Here is a 19,219-nt window from a genome sequence, read left to right on the forward strand (position 1 = left end):
CACAAATAGACACATGGTAAGACACAGATACAGTTACACATACATACACGGACGTTCGCGCGCGCGCGCGCACACACACACGTGCCCGCACGCACGCACGCACGCACGCACACACACACACACACACACACACACACACACACACACACACACACACACACACACACACACACACACACACGCATGTACTGAGTGGACTGTCGCATTTCGGTGGTAAAGTTAAAGATTACCTTGAACGGATGTTCCAGCGAGAATGTTTCCAAATCATTTCTTTTTCCGTTCATGTTGTGAATGACGAACACAGCCAAATCACGCACACACAAATAGTAAACGTTACATAAGCTTAATGTTGGGCCAACAGCAAAATGACAGCTGTATGATCAATGGTTTCTCCACTGCAGTGTGAAGTCATTTACAGCTCAGTCTTCTGCGAAGGCCTGTGAATATCAGACCAGGAGGCAACATTGCGCTGGCTCAGTGCTGCAGCCTTGGGGGCTAGTTGACCTTTGGTAACCGTCCCAACACCGACTTTTCTAAAGCCCTCTTGACTCTTTCAGTTTCAGTTTCAGTAGCTCAAGGAGGCGTCACTGCGTTCGGACAAATCCATATACGCTACATCTGCCACACAAACACATCTGCCAAGCAGATGCCTGACCAGCAGCGTCACCCAACGCGTTTAGTCAGGCCTTGAGAGAGAAAAAAAAGGTGAATAAATAATAGATAAGCGTACATAGATAAGCATATAAATAAATAAATAAATAAATAAATAATTACAATATAAAAAAGGTAGTAGTAACAATAATAAATAAATAAATAAATAAATAAATAAATAAGACAACAATGATGATAAATAAGCAAATAAATGTAAAACATGAAGACACACATTCACACATACACCCACACATGCATAACAGATATGCACCTCTTGACCGAGAGAGTGGAGGTGCAACTTGGGCAAGACATTCTCCACTCTAAAATTCTAGGTAAAAAAATAGTCGGGACAGCAGTTGCCTCCTCAACTGTTGTCATGGTCATAGTCGGAAACGACTTGACTATCATACACATACACATAAAAAGGCTGCCCAGTTCGGCATGACATTGAGTAGTAAACAGTAGTACATCATTTCGGGTGGTTGTGGAAATGCATTTTCCAGCTGCTTCGTAATGCCTAAATATCACGTGTTTCTTGAAAGTCGTGTCTCTCTTGTTTTCGTCTCCATTTTTATTATCACCTTTCATCATCGTGATCACTGTCATCATCATCAACATCTTCATCATCGTCGTCGTCGTTGTCGTCATCGCCACTGCCATCTTTCTCCTCCTCCCCATCACTGTACAATATTGTCACCTTCATCATCACCACATTGCTGCTGCAGCTGATGATGATGGTGATGATGATGATGATGGTGATGGTGATGGTGGTGATAGTGATGGTGGTGATGGTGATGATAGTGATGGTGATGGTGGTGATGATGGTGGTGGTGATGATGATGATGATAGTGATGGTGATGATGATGATGGTGATGATAGTGATGGTGATGATAGTGATGGTGATGATGGTGATGGTGGTGATGGTGATGATGATAGTGATGGTGATGATGATGATGATGATGGTGATGGTGATGATGGTAGTGATGATGATGATGGTGATGATGGTGATGATGGTGATGGTGATGATGATAGTGATGGTGATGATAGTGATGATGATGATGGTGATGATAGTGATGGTGATGGTGGTGATGATAGTGATGGTGATGATAGTGATGATGATGGTGGTGATGATGGTGATGATGATGATGATGATGGTGGTGATGGTGATGATGATAGTGATGGTGATGATGATGATGATGATGATGGTGGTGATGGTGATGATGATAGTGATGGTGATGATGATGATGATGATGATGCTGATGATGATGATGGTGATGATGATGATGATGGTGATGATGATGATGGCGATGATGATGATAATTATGGTGAAGATAATGATGATTATGGTGGTGGTGATGATGATGGCGATAATGATGATGGTGATGATGAAGGTGATGATGGTGATGATTACAGCCGTCACCCCGCCCATCTCTCTCAAGACTACCCCCGCCTTTCCTCAGATCGAATAGCACAGATCAGAGAGCAAAGAGGGAACGGCCCAGATAAGAAACGAAAGATTTACACCTCCCCACGCGCCCTCTGTTCTCTCCCCTTACAAGCCCGTCACAGGAGAAGGGAAGTTCAGTCCCCTCAGCCATGCCGAAAAGAAGCTCAGTGGCGCCCTCTGGGGTCGGCTGCGGCAGGCAGGAGCCGTAACTCGTGTTGACGTGAAATCAATGGCGGATGGAGGGGCCCGGTTGACATGGGTCGTTTATATAATGATACATCGATTGGCCCGCTGTCTCCCGGCCCCTTCAGCGGCACGCGGGACCGGGTGGGTGGGTGTGTGGGGGTGGTGGTGAGGGTGAGGGGTGGGGGTGGGGGTGGGGGGGGGGTGAGGGGAGGGGTAGGGGGGGGGGAGGTTTCCCCCTTTTTGTTTATTCCTTCCCCCTCTCTTTTTCATCCTGAATTTATTCATCTGTGTTTGTTTGTTTGTTTTTTTGTCTGTCTGTCTGTCTGTCTGTCTGTATCTCTTCGTCCATTTATGCTTGTCAAAGTGTTTGTCTGTCTCGCTATCCCTTTCCTTCTTCCTTCCCCTGTTTGTCTCTCTCTCTCTCTCTCTCTCTCTCTCTCTCTCTCTTTCTTTCTATTTCTCCCTGTCTTTCCTCTTCTTCCATCTTTTAGAAACACCCACCTTTTTCTTCTTCTTTCTACGTGTTTTTGTTTTCTCTTCTCAGTGTGTTTTCTTCGTGAGAGTATGGCGAAAAGAAGTTTGTAGCTTATCCTTTTTTTTTTTACCCTCAAGAGAACATTCCAGTTCGAGATCCCTTCCCTTTCTCCTTTGTCTGTTTGTGCTCCTGTCCAAACATCTTTGGTTTTTTGTTTGTGTTTGCTTAGTTTGGTTTTGGTCTGTTTGTTTGTCTGTCTGCTTCTCCTCTCTCTCTTCTCTCTGTCTCTCTCTCTCTTCTCTCTCCCTCTCCGTCTCTCTCTCTCTCCTCTCTCTCTCTCCTCTCTCTCTCTCTCTCTCTCCTCTCTCTCTCTCTCTCTCTCCTCCGCTCTCTCTCCTCTCTCCCTCTCCTCTCTCTCCGTCTCTCTCTCTCTCTCTCTCTCTCTCTCTCTCTCTCTCTCTCTCTCTCTCTCTCCTCTCTCTCTCTCTTCTCTCTCTCTCTCTCCTCTCTCTCTCTCTCTCTCTCCTCTCTCTCCGTCCCCCCCCCTCTCTCTACGCACTCCCACTCACTCGCTGTTTCCTTCCAAGGGCTCAGCATTCAAATTGTGTTTATCCGTTTATTTGGTTGGTTGGTTTTGTGTCAGAATCTGAGAAAGCTGAATGGCTGAGCGGAAGGGTGGGCTTCTCTACCTTCCTGCCTCTCCGTGTCTCCCCACTCCTCTCTCTCTCTCCTCGTTTCTTTCTTTCATCATAGCCTTCCTCTCCCTCGCTCTCTCTCCCTCCCTCTCTCTTTTCTTCTGCCTCCCTCTCGCTCTCTACATCTTTTCCATCTCTCTCTCCCTCTTTTTCCCCCTCCCACCCTCTCGCTTTTTATCTGTTTCCCATCTCTCTCTCCCTCTCTTTCCCCCTCCCTCCCTCTCGTTCTCTACATCTTTCCCATCTCTCTCTCTCCCTGTCTGTCCCCCTCCCACCCTCGCTTATTTACCTCTTTCCCATCTCTCTCTCCCTCTCTTTCCCCCCCCCTCTCGCTTTTTACCTCTTCCCCCCTCCCTATCGCTTTTTACCTCTTTCCCATCTCTCTCTCCCTCTCTTTCCCCCTCCCTCCCTCTCGTTCTCTACATCTTTTCCATCTCTCTCTCCCTCTCCCATTCTTTGCCCCACTCTCTCTTTAACCCCTTTTCTCTGTGTCTCTCATCTGTTTCGATTTGTCTCTTTCTCTGCCTTTCTGTCTCTTTTTTTGCCTATCTGTGTCTGTCTGTCTGTGTGTCTCTCTCTGACTCCCTCTCGCAATCGCTGAAGGGCGGAGGAGAAAGAAGTGTAGATTGAACGGGTGCAGGAAAGGGGAGGGTGGTGAAAGGGTGGAGGGGAAGCAGATGAAGACGCTGCATCATTTGTGGGCATCATAATGTTTGTATGCGGATGTACACTTGGGGGTTGGACAGGCGTTGAAGCAAGAGGGATAAGGAGGAAGAAGAGGACCACAGAGAGAGAGACTCAGATATATATAGAGAGAGACATAGGGGGTGCGGCGGGGCGTGGGGGTGGGGCAAATAAACCGAAATGGGAGGAGAGGGAGGGTGGGAGAGAGAGAGACAGAGACACAGAGAGAGAGAGAGAGAGACGCAGAAACATATAGACATGGGGTGGGGGGGTGGGGGGGGGCAAATAAATCCGACATCGGAGGAGAAGAAAGAGTGTGGGGGAGAGAGAATAGAAACGTAGGTTTGTTCAATAAGGCCATGGCCCCATTTGAAGGGGGTGATTACGTATTTTGTAAGAATAGATTTGCATAATGTCTTTTTAATGAAATCGATCAATATGGGCAGATTCGAAAAAAACGTTCATCATTTGTAGAAGACAGAAGTAATACTAACCGAAAATTACTTGGTCTGCTATAGTATCTCAGCGAAATAAATCTTTGTCTCAAGTCATCTAATACAGGACAACATAATACGAAATGGACTTCATCTTCTTTTGCAGATCTACATACCATATTGTTTACAGTACTGGTCTTGTGTCTTTTACTGTATACATTGGTATTGGATACACCAAAACGAAACCTTGTTAAAGCACATCAAATGACTCGGTTAATATTCTTTGATAAATATGGTTCTGTGAAATGACTCCTTTTAAACCATCGAGAGAGAGAGAGAGAGAGAGAGAGAGAGAGAGAGTGGGGGGGGGGGGGGGGAAGGAGGAGAGGCGATTCCCATGGGTATTTTTATTTTGCGGGTCTTTTAATATCATTTCTTTGAATTAAGATTTGTGGAACTGTTTTTCTCTCTCTCTCTCTTTCACACACACACACACACACTGGAAACTCACACATATAACACACACGCATACACACGCACGCATACACACGCATGCAAACACACACACACGCGCGCGCGCGAGTGCACACGCACACACACACACACACACACACACACAGCACAACACAGCACACACGCGCGCGCACACAAATGCTCGTGCACAAAAAGAACTGTTTCGGTAGTTTCACCTGTAAGATTCCACGTGTGTTTTATATTCCCGCTTCACAGTTTATGCATCCATTGTACTCAGATATTGCCCAAATTATGTTCAAAATACTCCGCTTCCCGAAAAATGTTTATGAGCAGGTCGTGAAGTCTCTTGAGTTCTTTGACTTGCGGAAACATTATTGATGTGGAGCCGCTCAGTCCATCTTTGTATCGATCCTGATTTTCTGGTCATCAGCACGTGCATGGAAGAAGATTGGAGAATCAGTTCTTCCGAAACATAATCTCTCTCTCTCTCTCTCTCTCTCTCTCTCTCTCTCTCTCTCTCACACACACACACACACAGACCATAGATTTAGACACACACAGAGCAAGGCAAGGAGAGGCAAGGGCAAGGCGAGGCAAGGCAGGGCAGGGCAGGGCAGGGCAAATCAAGCCAAGGCAAGGCAAGGCAAGGCAAGGAGTATATTTCATGAACCTATTGCGGCTTTTACACATTATATTGCATCATAAAGGGTTGTTCCTGGCAAAAATCTGTAGAAAAAATCCACTTTGATAGGAAAAACAAATAAAACTGCACGCAGGAAAAAATACCAAAAAAAAGAAAAAAAAAAGGGGGGGGGGGGGGGCGCTGTATTATAGCGACGCGCTCTCCCTGGGGAGAGCAGCCCGAATTTCACGCAGAGAAATCTGTTGTGATAAAAAGAATACAAATATAGATACAAATACAAATCTTTTACACACATCATAGAAACAGAGCAAGGTGAAGGTTTTGTCTGGTTCAGTACCGAAACGACGACTAAAGGACTGATATGTGAAATCCTCGCTAGTGACTTCCTGTTTTCCGATACACTGGACGCATTGACGTTTACCGCTTACATCACCTGTCTTGTACACGTATGGTGATATTATTGCCATGCCCATCTGACCTGTTTGTGTGATCATTCGCTGTTAACCAGTAACTATTCGTGGATATCTATACATAGCACATACTTATTAAACCCATATGATCGAGGTTTATGAAGTCTGCACGGTGATTTCACAAATTGATAACACTATGACTCGTCATATCTTGATCGATTTCTGCTTGCAAATCATCATCTTGTCTATAGCATTCCAAGGAAGATTTAATTATCGATTTCTGCATGCAAATCAATATCCTGTCAATAACATTCCTCGGAGGAATTAATTATCGATTTCTGCTTGCAAATCATCATCTTGTCTATGGCATTCCAAGGAAGATTTAATTATCGATTTCTGCATGCAAATCAATATCCTGTTAATAACACTCCTCGGAGGAATTAATTACCGATTTCTGCAGGCAAACCGATATCCTGTCAATAACTTTTCACGGAGGTTTTCTGAGAGGAACGTAGTTCCGCGCTGAAGGCACCGAGGGCATGTTCCGTGTTTATCACAGGTATTGATTGGTGTCGGTAATTAGGCAGCCTATCCCCGCCCGTCGACCCTCATTGCCCGTGTTTACTCGGCGGCCAGATAAACCTGGGGGAGATTTCTCCTGGTGGCAAGCTGACCAGCAATTGTGGGGTGAGCCAGGGAGTGGAATGGTGACCCGGTTTCCCTCAGTGACGGCGAGGGGGAAGTCAGGCTGATAAAACTGGAATTCATTCAAACTGGCGGTCATCATTCCGCGTCCATCGCCCATCTCCTGTCCCCCCCCCCCCCCCCCCCCCCCCCCCCTTTTTTTAAAATTATATTATTATTTATTTTGTTAGTTATTTATTGGTCTAAATAATCTTTAATTATTCAACAATACACATGATTACAATGCAATGAATGACAAAAGAGCATCAACAAGCTTAAAGCTTATACTGTGCTCACAACGTTGCACTTCAATTTTATCATGACGGCTAATGAACCATATTATGACTTGTATCAAATAAGATTCATAAACATAGTTATTTATTGATTTCATTTTATTTTACTATTTTTTTGTACGCCTATAGTTGACTTCATCAAGTTTTTGCGCCTTATACATATTATTATTAGTAGTAGTAGTTCTTTTTTTATGTATTTATCTATTATCATGATTATTATTATTATTATATTTTATTTCATTTTTATTTTATTTTATTTCATTTTTTTCCCTCGAGGCCTGACTAAGCGCGTTGGGTTACGCTGCTGGTCAGGCATCTGCTTGGCAGATGTGGTGTAGCGTATATGGATTTGTCCGAACGCAGTGACGCCTCCTTGAGCTACTGAAACTGAAACCATGGCCCGTCTTTTTGCTATCAGTCCGATTAACCCTCACAATAAAACTGGTCTTTTTTCCCTTTTATTTATTTATTCATTCATTCATTTATTTATTTTATTTATTTATTATTATTATTATTTTTTATTATTATACTTTGCTCCATGTTTATATCTATTTGCGTTGAAGTGTGTGTGTGTGTGTGTGTGTGTGTGTGTGTGTGTGTGTGTGTGTGTGTGTGTGTGTGTGTGTGTGTGTGTGTGTGTGTGTGTGTGTGTGTGTGTGTGTGTGTGTGTGTGTGTGTGTGTGTGATGTGTGTGTGATGTGCAGTTTGTTTTACCAGTTCCGTTAAAAAACAAACCCAGAAAAACATCGCAAACATTGTTTTTGAGCATATAGATAATTATCCTCACTTAACGTCAGTTTCATTTATTGTGGCTGTACTTCACACGCACACACACACACACACACACACACACGCACACGGACGGACGCACGCACACACGAACGCACGCACACGCGCGCTCGCGCGCACACACACACACACACACACACAGAGAAAACTTTGCAGGCATTTGTGTGTGCGTGTGTGTGTGTGTGTTTCTCTTTCTCTCTCTCTCTTTGTGTGTGTGTGTGTGTGTGTGTGTGTGTGTGTGTGTGTGTGTGTGTGTGTGTTGTGCACCACCAGTGTCTTATATTGTTGCCTTTTGCACCAAGACTGACTGTTTAAGATAATCGATGTTTTAGGCACATAAGTGTCAGAGGTGTTTAAGACAGTCGATGTTTTAGACACACTTCTTCTCCTGGGTTCGTGAACCGCAACTCCCACGTTCACTCGTATGTACACTTGTGGGCTTTTACGTGTATGACCGTTTTTACCCTGCCATGTTGGCAGCCGTACTCCGTTTTCCGGGGTGTCAGACACACAAGCATTAGAGTGGTGTTTAAGACAATCGATGTTTCAGACACACAAGTATTAGAGTGGTGTTTAAGACAATCGATGTTTCAGTCACAAGTATTAGAGCGGTGTTTAAGACAATCGATTTTTCAGACACACAAGTATTAGAGCGGCGTTTAAGACAATCGATGTTTCAGACACACAAGTATTAGAGCGGCGTTTAAGACAATCGATGTTTCAGACACACAAGTATTAGAGTGGTGTTTAAGACAATCGATGTTTCAGACACACAAGCATTAGAGTGGTGTTTAAGACAATCGATGTGCTAGACACACAAGTATTAGAGTGGTGTTGAAGACAATCGATGTTTCAGACACACAAGCATTAGAGTGGAGTTGAAGACAATCGATGTGCTAGACACACAAGTGTGGGAGCGGTGCGTGCTGTGTGTGTACGTGTGGGAGACAGACAGCCAGGAGACAGAGCTGTGCACTTGGCAGGGTTAATGAGTGCTGTCTCTCCTTGCCTCCTCCCTTCTTCGCAGCTTCTCAGCTGCTCGACTGTCTCGTGCCTGTCGCCTTTTGTGGCCTCCGCCACCAGACTGGTGGACACTGCCGGGCAGTGAGAATAATGATGATCTGATACATTGTGGTCCGTGAAGATCTGCGACAGTGTCCGTGTGAGTCAGTTTCAGTTTCAGTTTCAGTAGCTCAAGGAGGCGTCACTGCGTTCGGACAAATCCATATACGCTACACCACATCTGCCAAGCAGATGCCTGACCAGCAGCGTAACCCAACGCGCTTTGTCAGGCCTTGAGAAAAAAAAAAGAAAAGAAAAAAAAAAATTCACGTGGAGTACAGTGGTCCCAGTGAATGAACCGTGTCCAGACAGAAGGTGACCACACGCTCTGGATTTCACAACCTGTGTATTCTCTCTGGCTGTTCCCCAAAGGCTGCTTTTGGCGGAGGGAGTGTAGGTTCTTTGCTACTTTGGATTAAATTAGACCTACGTTCGAAATTTACCAACTGACATATCAAGCGAACAATTCGTCACCATCGTCACTGTTATGACCATTATCAACTAGCTGGGTTGTAAGCAACAATACAAATGATAACCACCGTCTTCCTCGAAATCAGTCCATGTTGATCGTCATCGTCATTGTGCTATGTTATCCCGAAAGAAAGGGCCCTAACCACTGAGCCCCCGGCCCGTGGCAGGGTCCCGTTGTGTGGGCGGTGTGGGGACAGGGGCTGATTAGGCGTGACAGCACGCGCCTCTGGAGGGAGGGGGAGGGGGCGGGGTTTGAAGAACTTCAAAGGGCCGCCATGATGGGAGCCCCGAGATGATTTGTCCACCCTGTCACTTCGCCCCACTCTCCTCCGCTGATCGCCTCAATGAGTATGAATATTAACTGCCTGCAGTTATGCAAATGAGTTCGTCCTGACCCCGGGAGGGGGAGGGTGGGGGTGGGGAAGAGATGGGAGAAGACGTGCAGGAAGGAGGGTGAGGGGTTGGAGGGAGACGACAACAAACCGCCCTGCTGCCATTGACAGTGCCAGAGAGAGGGTGAATCAGGCAGGACTTCCTTCCAGACAACAGACGTGGTTTCCGTTGTTTCTGCCACCATCTCCTGTGGTCAGGCCTGCTGACGGTGCCTTGCACCGGGTGACACCAGACTGGATTGGGTCGTGTTGAGCCACTGGGGGTGACAGTGCCTGACAGTCTGTGAGAACTGGGAGCAGCCCGGTGTGTCGGTCAGTGCCAGAGCCATGTGTGGCGGGGTGTCTGTGCTGGCCTGTCCCTTGTCTTCCGGGCCGTGAGAGGCTGTGGCTGTGCGACTGTCTTCGTCGGCAAGAGGTTGGCATTGTTCTTGTTCGGAGAAGTTCCGGTTGATATTGCGCCAACCCACATGCGCCCCGCTCTCGTGTGTTCAATGATCCTGAGACTGACAGCTTGCGTTTGGTACCCGAAGCATTCTGGACAGACGTGTCGTAGTGTGTTGAGTCTCGACGTTCCATTGCTTGGTATATAAATGTGCTTAGTTTGATATTTTCTGCCTTTATCTATCTCGTTTCCCAAGTTCGTGCAGTGCCAGACTGGTGACTGATTATCATTTCATGCCATCTTATTTTACTGATCTTGATCTGGATGCTGTTGTGTGTGTATGTTGTGACACAGCGGATACAGCTGGTTCTGGTGTCCATGCTGTTATTGTAGTTCTGTTATTTCTGTTATTGTCTCCTTAACTAACTAGTTTACTGTTAACACTAAGTTCACTGAATTTTATTATGTAATCGTGAATCATGGTATACTCAGTGCTGTAATGACAACTGTCTCATTAACTTACTCAGTAACGGAACCTGTTAAAAAACTACCCAACCTTTCTTCTTTTTTTTTTCAAACAGTAGGCTTGCTAAGATTAACTTGTCATGTTAGGAATAATTTACAACGCATAGGCCATTCACCCTGTGTGTATGGAACAGTGATTATTATTATTATTGTGAAGATTTGTCTATTGCCATATAGGAAACGTGATGCAAAAACATTCGGATAATTAATTATCAGCTAATTCTTATTAACAGTGTGGCAGATTCCACAGGAAAGTCTGTCAGCTAGTGTTTGTTACCTTACGCTTGTCTGGCATCTGTTGCAGAGCTTGAGTCTGTCTGACCTTCGTCTTGGATCGGAAGAAAGCAAGGAGAAAGGTCAGGGGTCGGGGAAAGGTGAAGGTCAGACGAAGGAGGAGCGGAACGTGACGATCAGTGTGACGCTGTGTCGTGACGCGGACAGCTCTCTGGGCTTCAACATCATGGGGGGACTGACGGTCAGTGTGTGTGTGTGTGTGTGTGTGTGTGTGTTGTGTGTGTGTGTGGGTATGTGAGTGGGTATGTGAGTGTGTGTGTGTGTGTGTGAGTGGGTATGTGTGGTGTGGTCGTGTTGTTGTTGTTGTTGTTGGTGGTGGTGGTGGTGGTGGTGTGTGTGTGTGGTTTGTGCGTGCGCGCGCGCGCGCGCGTGTGTGTGTGTGTTTGTGTGTGTGTGTGTGTGTTGTGAGAGAGAGAGAGAGAGAGAGAGAGAGAGAGATGCCACTGTATTTATTAAACATACGTATTAAATGTCATGGGTCGTCACTAGAACCGTATGTTATTTAGTATACATCTTTATTGTCTTGGGTGAAGTCACTAGAAACATTTTTCGTTTAGGGTTCGTCTGTTTGCCGTACATAGATAAAGACGCGCGTGCCAGATTTTCTCCATTCCCATTGTATGTGTTGTGGCCTAAGACCCTTGGACATCAAAGCACATATGAATTCTGAGGTGTCCCTCACTCCCTTCCTACCCACCTCCCTGTTCTCTGTCTGTCTTTCTCTGTCTCTCTGTCTCTGTCTTTCTCTGTCTCTCTGTCTCTGTCTGTCTGTCTTTCTCTGTCTCTGTCTCTGTCTCTCTGTCTCTGTCTGTCTGTCTTTCTCTGTCTCTGTCTTTGTCTCTCTGTCTCTGTCTGTCTGTCTTTCTCTGTCTCTCTGTCTCTGTCTGTCTGTCTTTCTCTGTCTCTCTGTCTCTGTCTGTCTGTCTTTCTCTGTCTGTCTCTGTCTCTGTCTGTCTGTCTTTCTCTGTCTCTCTGTCTCTGTCTCTGTCTGTCTTTCTCTGTCTCTGTCTCTCTGTCTCTGTCTGTCTCTGTCTTTCTCTGTCTCTGTCTGTCTTTCTCTGTCTGTCTGTCTGTCTCTGTCTTTCTCTGTCTCTGTCTTTCTCTCTGTCTGTCTGTCTTTCTCTGTCTCTCTGTCTTTCTCTGTCTCTGTCTGTCTTTCTCTGTCTCTGTCTGTCTGTCTTTCTCTGTCTCTGTCTGTCTGTCTTTCTCTGTCTCTCTGTCTGTCTGTCTGTCTTTCTCTGTCTCTCTGTCTCTGTCTGTCTTTCTCTGTCTCTGTCTGTCTGTCTTTCTCTGTCTCTGTCTGTCTGTCTTTCTCTGTCTCTCTGTCTCTGTCTGTCTGTCTTTCTCTGTCTCTGTCTCTCTGTCTCTGTCTGTCTTTCTCTGTCTCTCTGTCTCTGTCTGTTTTTCTTTGTCTCTGTCTGTCTGTCTTTCTCTGTCTCTGTCTGTCTGTCTTTGTCTCTGTCTCTGTCTGTTTTTCTCTGTCTCTCTGTCTCTGTCTGTCTCTGTCTGTCTGTCTTTCTCTGTCTCTGTCTCTCTGTCTCTGTCTGTCTGTCTTTCTCTGTCTCTGTCTCTGTCTGTCTGTCTCTGTCTTTGTCACTGTCACTGTCTGTCTCTCTCCAAATCTGAAGAGATCGTGAGATCAACTTGATCTTTGATCTTCAGGGGACCCCACAGTGACGGAGGGTGATCCCCCTTGGTGAACACAACCAGGGGGTCGTGCCGATAGTCCCCATTAAATTAGCATCCCCGCTAAGCGCGGTGTCCCGCGGGGGGGCCGTTTCGCCCTTAATCCCGGGATCGGGGGCGGAGGTCAAGGATTAGACGCCTCGTGCAGGGGCATAAGTTGGGTTCCGAGGAAGAAAAAAAAAAGAAAAGAAAAAAGAAATGAAACAGCCAGGCCAGGCCAATACTTTGTCTCATTTTCGTAAAAAATCGTGTATTGTAACCAGATCTGGTTTGCGTTTTTGTGTTGTCAACTTTTCGGATTCTTTCAGTGAATGAATAAATGAATGAACGAATGAATAGACGAACGAACGCACGCACGAACGAAAGAAAGAATGAATGAATGAATGAAATCGAATGGCTAACACTGTCTGCGCAGTGTTTTCATATATTCTCACAGCCAATTGAAGGCCACGACAGTTAGGTGGGCTACGAACAATGGTTTTTTTTATTTATTTTTTTATTGTACACCGTACTGAATTTTCCTCCTCCTCGTTATTTCAGCATAAAGATTGAATAAATGGAGAAGTTTGGACGAGGGAATGGAGGGAGGGAGGGAGGGCAGAGGCAACGGTGTGGACAGGGGATGGGGATGGGAGGGGGGGGAGGGGAATCACCAAAGTGTGCTTGGCACAGATGGTAGTTTAATCCCGTAGCAAGACTCCTGTTCTGCCGTTCAAATCCACACACCCCCAGCTGCGACGGCGGTGGTGGGACTGTGGCTGTTTTCCACCAATCATTCCTGTGAACATACCGACCCTCCCCCAGTCCCCCCCCCCCTCCACCACCTCTGCTCCATCGCCACCCGACTCACTAACTTCTCCGTTCTGTGGTATCGTTTAGCTCGTAGCCCACAGACCTCCATACGTTCCGCTGCAAAAAGTGTTCGACTTAGGAACCGGTTAAAGCGATATGTTGGATATGTAACTCTTTATGCCGGAAAAAAAACACGTTTTTTTTTCTTCTCTAAAAATTGACACACATACATACGCATACACACGCAAACACACACGTTTGCGCGTATGTACACACGCGCACACACACACACACACACACACACACACACACACACACACACACACACACACACACACTAACAATACCACTCGCACACTAATACTAACGCACAACTAACACCAACGCTAACACTAAAACACTAAGGATTGAACATTCTTTCTCTCTGTCTCTCACTGTCTCTATCTCTGTCTCTCTCTGTCTCTGTCTCTCTCTCTCTTCGTTTTTTTTCTCTTTCTCTCTCTTTCTTTCTTTATCTCCCTTTCTCTCTCACACTATCTTTGTCTCTCTCCCTCTCTGTCTCCTCCCCACCCCTCTCTCTCCCTTTCTCTTTCTCTGCACCCTCCTTTCTCTCTCTGTCTCTCTTTCTCTCTCACACTTCTCTCCGTCTAGCTTTCTCCAGTTGTCGTTGTGTCATTTTATTTATGACTATGCTTATCCCAGATTGACATAAGTTTACATTTGGGCCAACAGCAAAGTGACAGCTGTATTATCAATGGTTTCTCCAGTCAATGGGAAACTGTTTACAGCTTAGTCTTTTGTGAAGGACTATGACTCTCAAACTAGGAGGCAAAATTGCACTGGCTCTTAGTGCTGCAGCCTTGTAGGCTAGTTGGCCTTTGGGAACCATCCCAACGCCGACTGTCCTAAAACCCTCTTGGCCGAGAGAGTGGGGATGTAACTCGGGCAAGACACTCTCCACTATAATCAAATTCTAGCCCAACTAGTCGGAACAGCAGTTGCCTCCTCTGCTGTTCTGATGGTCACAGTCGGACACGACTGACTATCATATATAAAGTATGCTTATCCGTGTGTTTCTTTCTGTCTCTCCGCCTCTCTCTCTTCCCCTCTTCACACTTTCCCACCCCTTGTCTCCTCCCGTCTCTCTGTCATTGATACACGATTGTGGGGAGGTTTGGAAAGGGGTGGGGGGGGGGGGGGGGGGGGGGGGGGGGTAAGACTCATTGATGTGTAACAAGAGAGTAAATAGTAAATATGGGAATGTTCCTCACGAACTCATGAAAAGAAATGTTTGAACATGCAGACAAAAAGATGTGGGTGTTGCGTGGCGGCACGGTAGCGAGAGCGTAGCACAAAAACACATGTTTCGTGTATCACAAATACATAGTGATTCGAAGCAAAGACATGTGAATTCAACAGAATGCATCACAGATCAGTATAATGCAGTGCGATAGTGTACAAATCAGCATGACCCAACCCACTCCAACCCAGTGCAGTGTGTGCGTCTGTTCAGCTGACGAGGACCACTTTAGTCATTTGGGGGCTGAAGGGGCTGCGTATATACCTGTAACATTGTAACATGTCATACAATGAAATAAATCTTTGTTCATCCGACAAAAAACTAAAGTTTATAAAAACCTTTTGGGTGGTAGTTGAATCCTCTTAGTTTTGACACGACGTTTCGGACCATAGGCCCGTTGTCAAGGTATGAGAAGAGGACAGTGTGAAAAGGAAAGCCTGTGTGAGGAAAGGGTGATGACATCTCACTGCTTTCTGTTTTGGGCCATGCACACTAAACACTTGCTGATCACCATTCAGTGCCATACCTTGACAACGGGCCTATGGTCCGAAACGCCGTGTCAAAACTAAGAGGATTCAACTACCACCCAAAAGGTTTTTATAAACTTTAGTTTTTTGTCTTTGAAGAATCCTGCAGTCATTTTTGTCTTCTTTGTTCATCCATTTGGAAATTAGCTGTGAATTGCAACACAATGCCTTCACAATAGAGGGAAGGGCAACCATACCCAGACGGAACCAATCCACAGCCGGAATTCATGCACAGCCGTAAGAAAGCGCCACACACACAGGAGCGGGAAGATTTTCAGAATGGCATGACGGCCGTGTCGGAGGCCCAGGGTTCAGCTAACAGGCTGGCTGTGTGGGTTGGTGTTTTGTCAAAGGCTTACACGGTTCCCCGACCCTGCCCGATACCTCCGCTCGGTCATTAGACTGAGGCGTGAAGTCATCAAATGCTTCGTTAAGCTCTATTCAGATCTCTTTCTCCGCCTCTGTCTCGGCATCGGTGTCTGCAGCTTTGTCTCAGCCTCTTTGTCTTGCTGTCTCTGTCTCTGTCTGTCTGTCTGTCTGTCTCGCTCCCTGCCTCTGTGTCTCTTTCCCTCTGTGTCTGTGACTGACTGTCTGTCTCTTTCTCTATTGCGTTTGTCTCTCTTCCCTCTGTGACTGTGAATGTCTGTCTATTTCTCTGTCGCTGTTTCTCTCTCTCTCTTTCCCTCTGTGACTGTAAATGTCTATTTCTCTGTCGCTGTTTCTCTCTCTCTCTCTCTTTCCCTCTGTGACTGTAAATGTCTGTTTCACTGTCGCTGTTTCTCTCTCTCTCTCTCTCTCTCTCTCTCTCTCTCTCTCTCTCTGTGTGTGTGTGTGTGTGTGTGTGTGTGTGTGTGTGGCTGTGATTGTCTGTCTGTGTACGTGTGGAAGAAGGGGTGTGATAAGGAATTACTCTGTACACGTATTAGAACTTAGTGTGGCCGTTTTAAGAGTTGAGGCAAGGAAAGGGACTCAGGGTAGAAAGTGGAGGGACAGAAAAGAGGACGAAGAATGAAAAGAAAAACAAATGGAAGGGGAAAGCACTAGACGCTGATTTATTACACGCCCAGCCGATGGTGAGGAAAAGCACTCATCTATTTTGCAAACAAATAACACGCACACACACGCGCACGGCACGTGCATGTTGACCACAAACACGCATAAACAGGGATGTGACCTCGGTAAATATTTGAAAATAGGTGGGGGAAGGACAGAGATGATGAGTGAGAAAGAAAAGCAATAATATTATAAAAGAAAGGAGGTCTTTTATGATTATACACTGAATGTTCTCTCATCTCTCTCTCTCTCTCTCTCTCTCTCTCTCCTCTCCTCTCTCTCAAAAGAAACAAATATATACACTGAAAGTTCCCCCATCTCTTCTCTCTTCCTCTCCCTCCCTCCCTTCCTCCCTCTCTCTTTCTCTGTCTCTTCCTCCTTCCCTCTATCTCTCTTTCTCTCTTCTCCCGAGTTGTTCAGTGTGCAGTAAGTCTTTCCGGAGTCGTCGTGTTTGGAGATCCAGCGCCATTTCGGTAGCAGGTTGTACCCATACCTTATTTGGATTTCATCAACGGGAGAGCACTCCAAACCAAACATTCATTTCTGCTATCCACATTCGGGACCTCTCCGTGGTGGCAAAGAGTCTCACCCTTCTTTCTGATACTCAAGTTGCATCCGAGTTCTGAGGGTAGAAAGGGAACGTTCATTACTTTAATCCATACTTCAGGCGTCTTAAGACCAACGTAGAGAATCTTAGCTCTTCATTCTGGGGGTTTACCTCCTTCTTACAAAATTGTCTGCAAATAGCTGTCAGCGCGCGCAAGGGTCAACACCAGTCAATCTCATGATTCCGGGCACCACCTCCCAGCTCTCTCTCTCCCCCACCCCCCTCGTCAGTGCTTAGAATTACGACCCACACACGGATGTAGGAAAAATTCATTACCAATGTTGACAAGTCGGGTGAGTGTTTCTGTCCGGTGTCTTTGCCAACTCGGTGAGGTAAGAATGTCTCGTGTAAGCATGCGTGGTTTTTGTTATCGCGGTGCTTGTAAGATATAGTTTTGATGACTTTTTGTCCGAATGTACATGAAGGAGGGTGAAGGTTTCCGGTTCAGTTTGTGTTATCTCAGACATGAACTGGTATGATAGAGATAAGAGCACGAAGATTTCACAGACTGATTGCGTGCGTGCGTGCGTGCGTGCGTGGTGTGTGTGTGTGTGTGTGTGTGTGCGTGCGCGCGTGTATATATATATATATATATATATATATGTGTGTGTGTGTGTGTGTGTGTGTGTGTGTGTGTGTGTGTAGTCCGCTCCACGACGTGGGCGTTCTGACAGGACAGATGAACGGAACCCATCTCTTCGTTCAGTTCTGGAAGAGAAGAGTTAATCGCCACTTGCAAACCGCTAATTGCCCTCACACACAATATCGCTCAGGCCTGTCAACGAGGCAGCGCAAAATCATTGTGGTGATTTTAAAGATAATTTAGAAAAGAGAGAGAGACAGAGACAGACAGAGACAGAGACATAAAGACAGAACTGAACACTTAACATTGAAAGAGAGAGAGAGAGAGAGAGAGAGAGAGAGAGAGAGAGAGAGAGAGAGAGAGAACTATAGCAATAACAATAACGATAATGACAACGATGATTTATCTGAGAAAATGCCACGGCCCCGTTTGAATGGTTTGTTTACAATAACTTGAATATTATGTGACAAACACGTTTCACACACACACACACACAGACACAGACACACACAGACACACACACAAACATACACAAACACAGGCACACACACACAAACACATGCACACACACACAAACACATGCACACACACACACACACACACACACACACACACACACACGCACGCACGCACGCACGCACACACACACGCACACACACACGAGCGCGCTTGCTTGCTTGCTCGCTCGCAGATAGGGGAGAGAGAGGATGAGAAACAGGAGAGAGAGAGACAGACAGTTGGAGGGACAGTTATGAGTGGGAGAGGGGGAGGGGTCAGAGAAAGAGAGAGATGTATATAGAGAGAGGGGGAGGGCGGAGAGAGAGGAACAGAGAGACAGTTGGAGGGACAGATAAGAGAGGGGGAGGGGTCAGAGAAAGAGAGAGAGAGAGTTGGGGAAAGAGAGAGAGAGTGGGACAGAGACAGAGAGAGAGGGACAGACGGAGGGAGATAGTGAAGGAGAGGGACCGAGACAGAGAGAGGGAGCAAAGACAGAGACAGATAGGGACAGAGACAGACAGAGGGGGGGGGGGGGAGGGATAAAGAGTGTGTGCAGGGACTGAAGAGGGGAAGAAGGGAAGAAGAGGGTGGGGTGAGGGTGAGGGTGGGTGAGAGACGTGTGTAGAGGGAGGGATGTGGGGGCGTGGGTGGGAGGAGAGGCGGAGATTGTCAAATTGAAAGAAAAAAAAAGTTCAGCTTTTTTCCCCCCCTCTCTCTCAGAGAATAGCGGAGTGATGATGGTACCAGTTTCTCCGGATCAATACCAACAAACAGTTCGGGGGGAAGGGTGTGTGTGTGTGTTGGAGGCAAGAGGGAGTGAGAGAGAGAGAGAGAGAGAGGGAGAGAGAGAGAGAGACAAGACGAAAGGACATGAAATTCATTTTACCTGGGTATTGAAGTAAACTCAACAACGGGAATGTTGTTCCCACAAAAAAAGGTACAGGATGAAAGAAAGATAACGTGCAGATAGGAAGGGAGGAAGAAAAAACAAACAGAAAGAGAATAGGATTCCGTCACAACTACTAGACACATCAATATACGAGAGAGAGAGAGAGAGAGAGGACGGGGGGGGTGGGGGTGGGTGGGGGGGATTGTGTGTGTGAAGTAAAAAAGTAGTTGGTATAAGATCAAAGGTACCTTAAGAAAATGTCACCATTTCTTCATTTGCTGTATACATTTCCT

General features: G+C 46.2%; 2 protein-coding genes across 2 annotated transcripts in view; both read left to right on the forward strand.

Moving 5' to 3' along the window:
* The window catches only part of LOC143285306 (E3 ubiquitin-protein ligase PDZRN3-B-like), a 26,200-nt gene extending 16,506 nt beyond the window's left edge, over nucleotides 1–9,694 (forward strand). Inside the window, exon 4 of the mRNA XM_076592570.1 lies at nucleotides 9,566–9,694. Within this exon, the coding sequence (XP_076448685.1) occupies nucleotides 9,566–9,694 (129 nt within the window). The remainder of the gene's footprint in view (nucleotides 1–9,565) is intronic.
* Nucleotides 9,695–11,052: 1,358 nt separating this feature from the next.
* Nucleotides 11,053–19,219, forward strand: part of LOC143284891 (PDZ domain-containing RING finger protein 4-like) — a 536,817-nt gene continuing 528,650 nt past the window's right edge. The window contains exon 1 of the mRNA XM_076592015.1: nucleotides 11,053–11,172. Within this exon, the coding sequence (XP_076448130.1) occupies nucleotides 11,158–11,172 (15 nt within the window). The 5' untranslated portion in view covers nucleotides 11,053–11,157. The remainder of the gene's footprint in view (nucleotides 11,173–19,219) is intronic.

This window comes from Babylonia areolata, chromosome 8, assembly GCF_041734735.1.
Source record: "Babylonia areolata isolate BAREFJ2019XMU chromosome 8, ASM4173473v1, whole genome shotgun sequence".
NCBI lineage: Eukaryota > Metazoa > Mollusca > Gastropoda > Neogastropoda > Buccinidae > Babylonia > Babylonia areolata.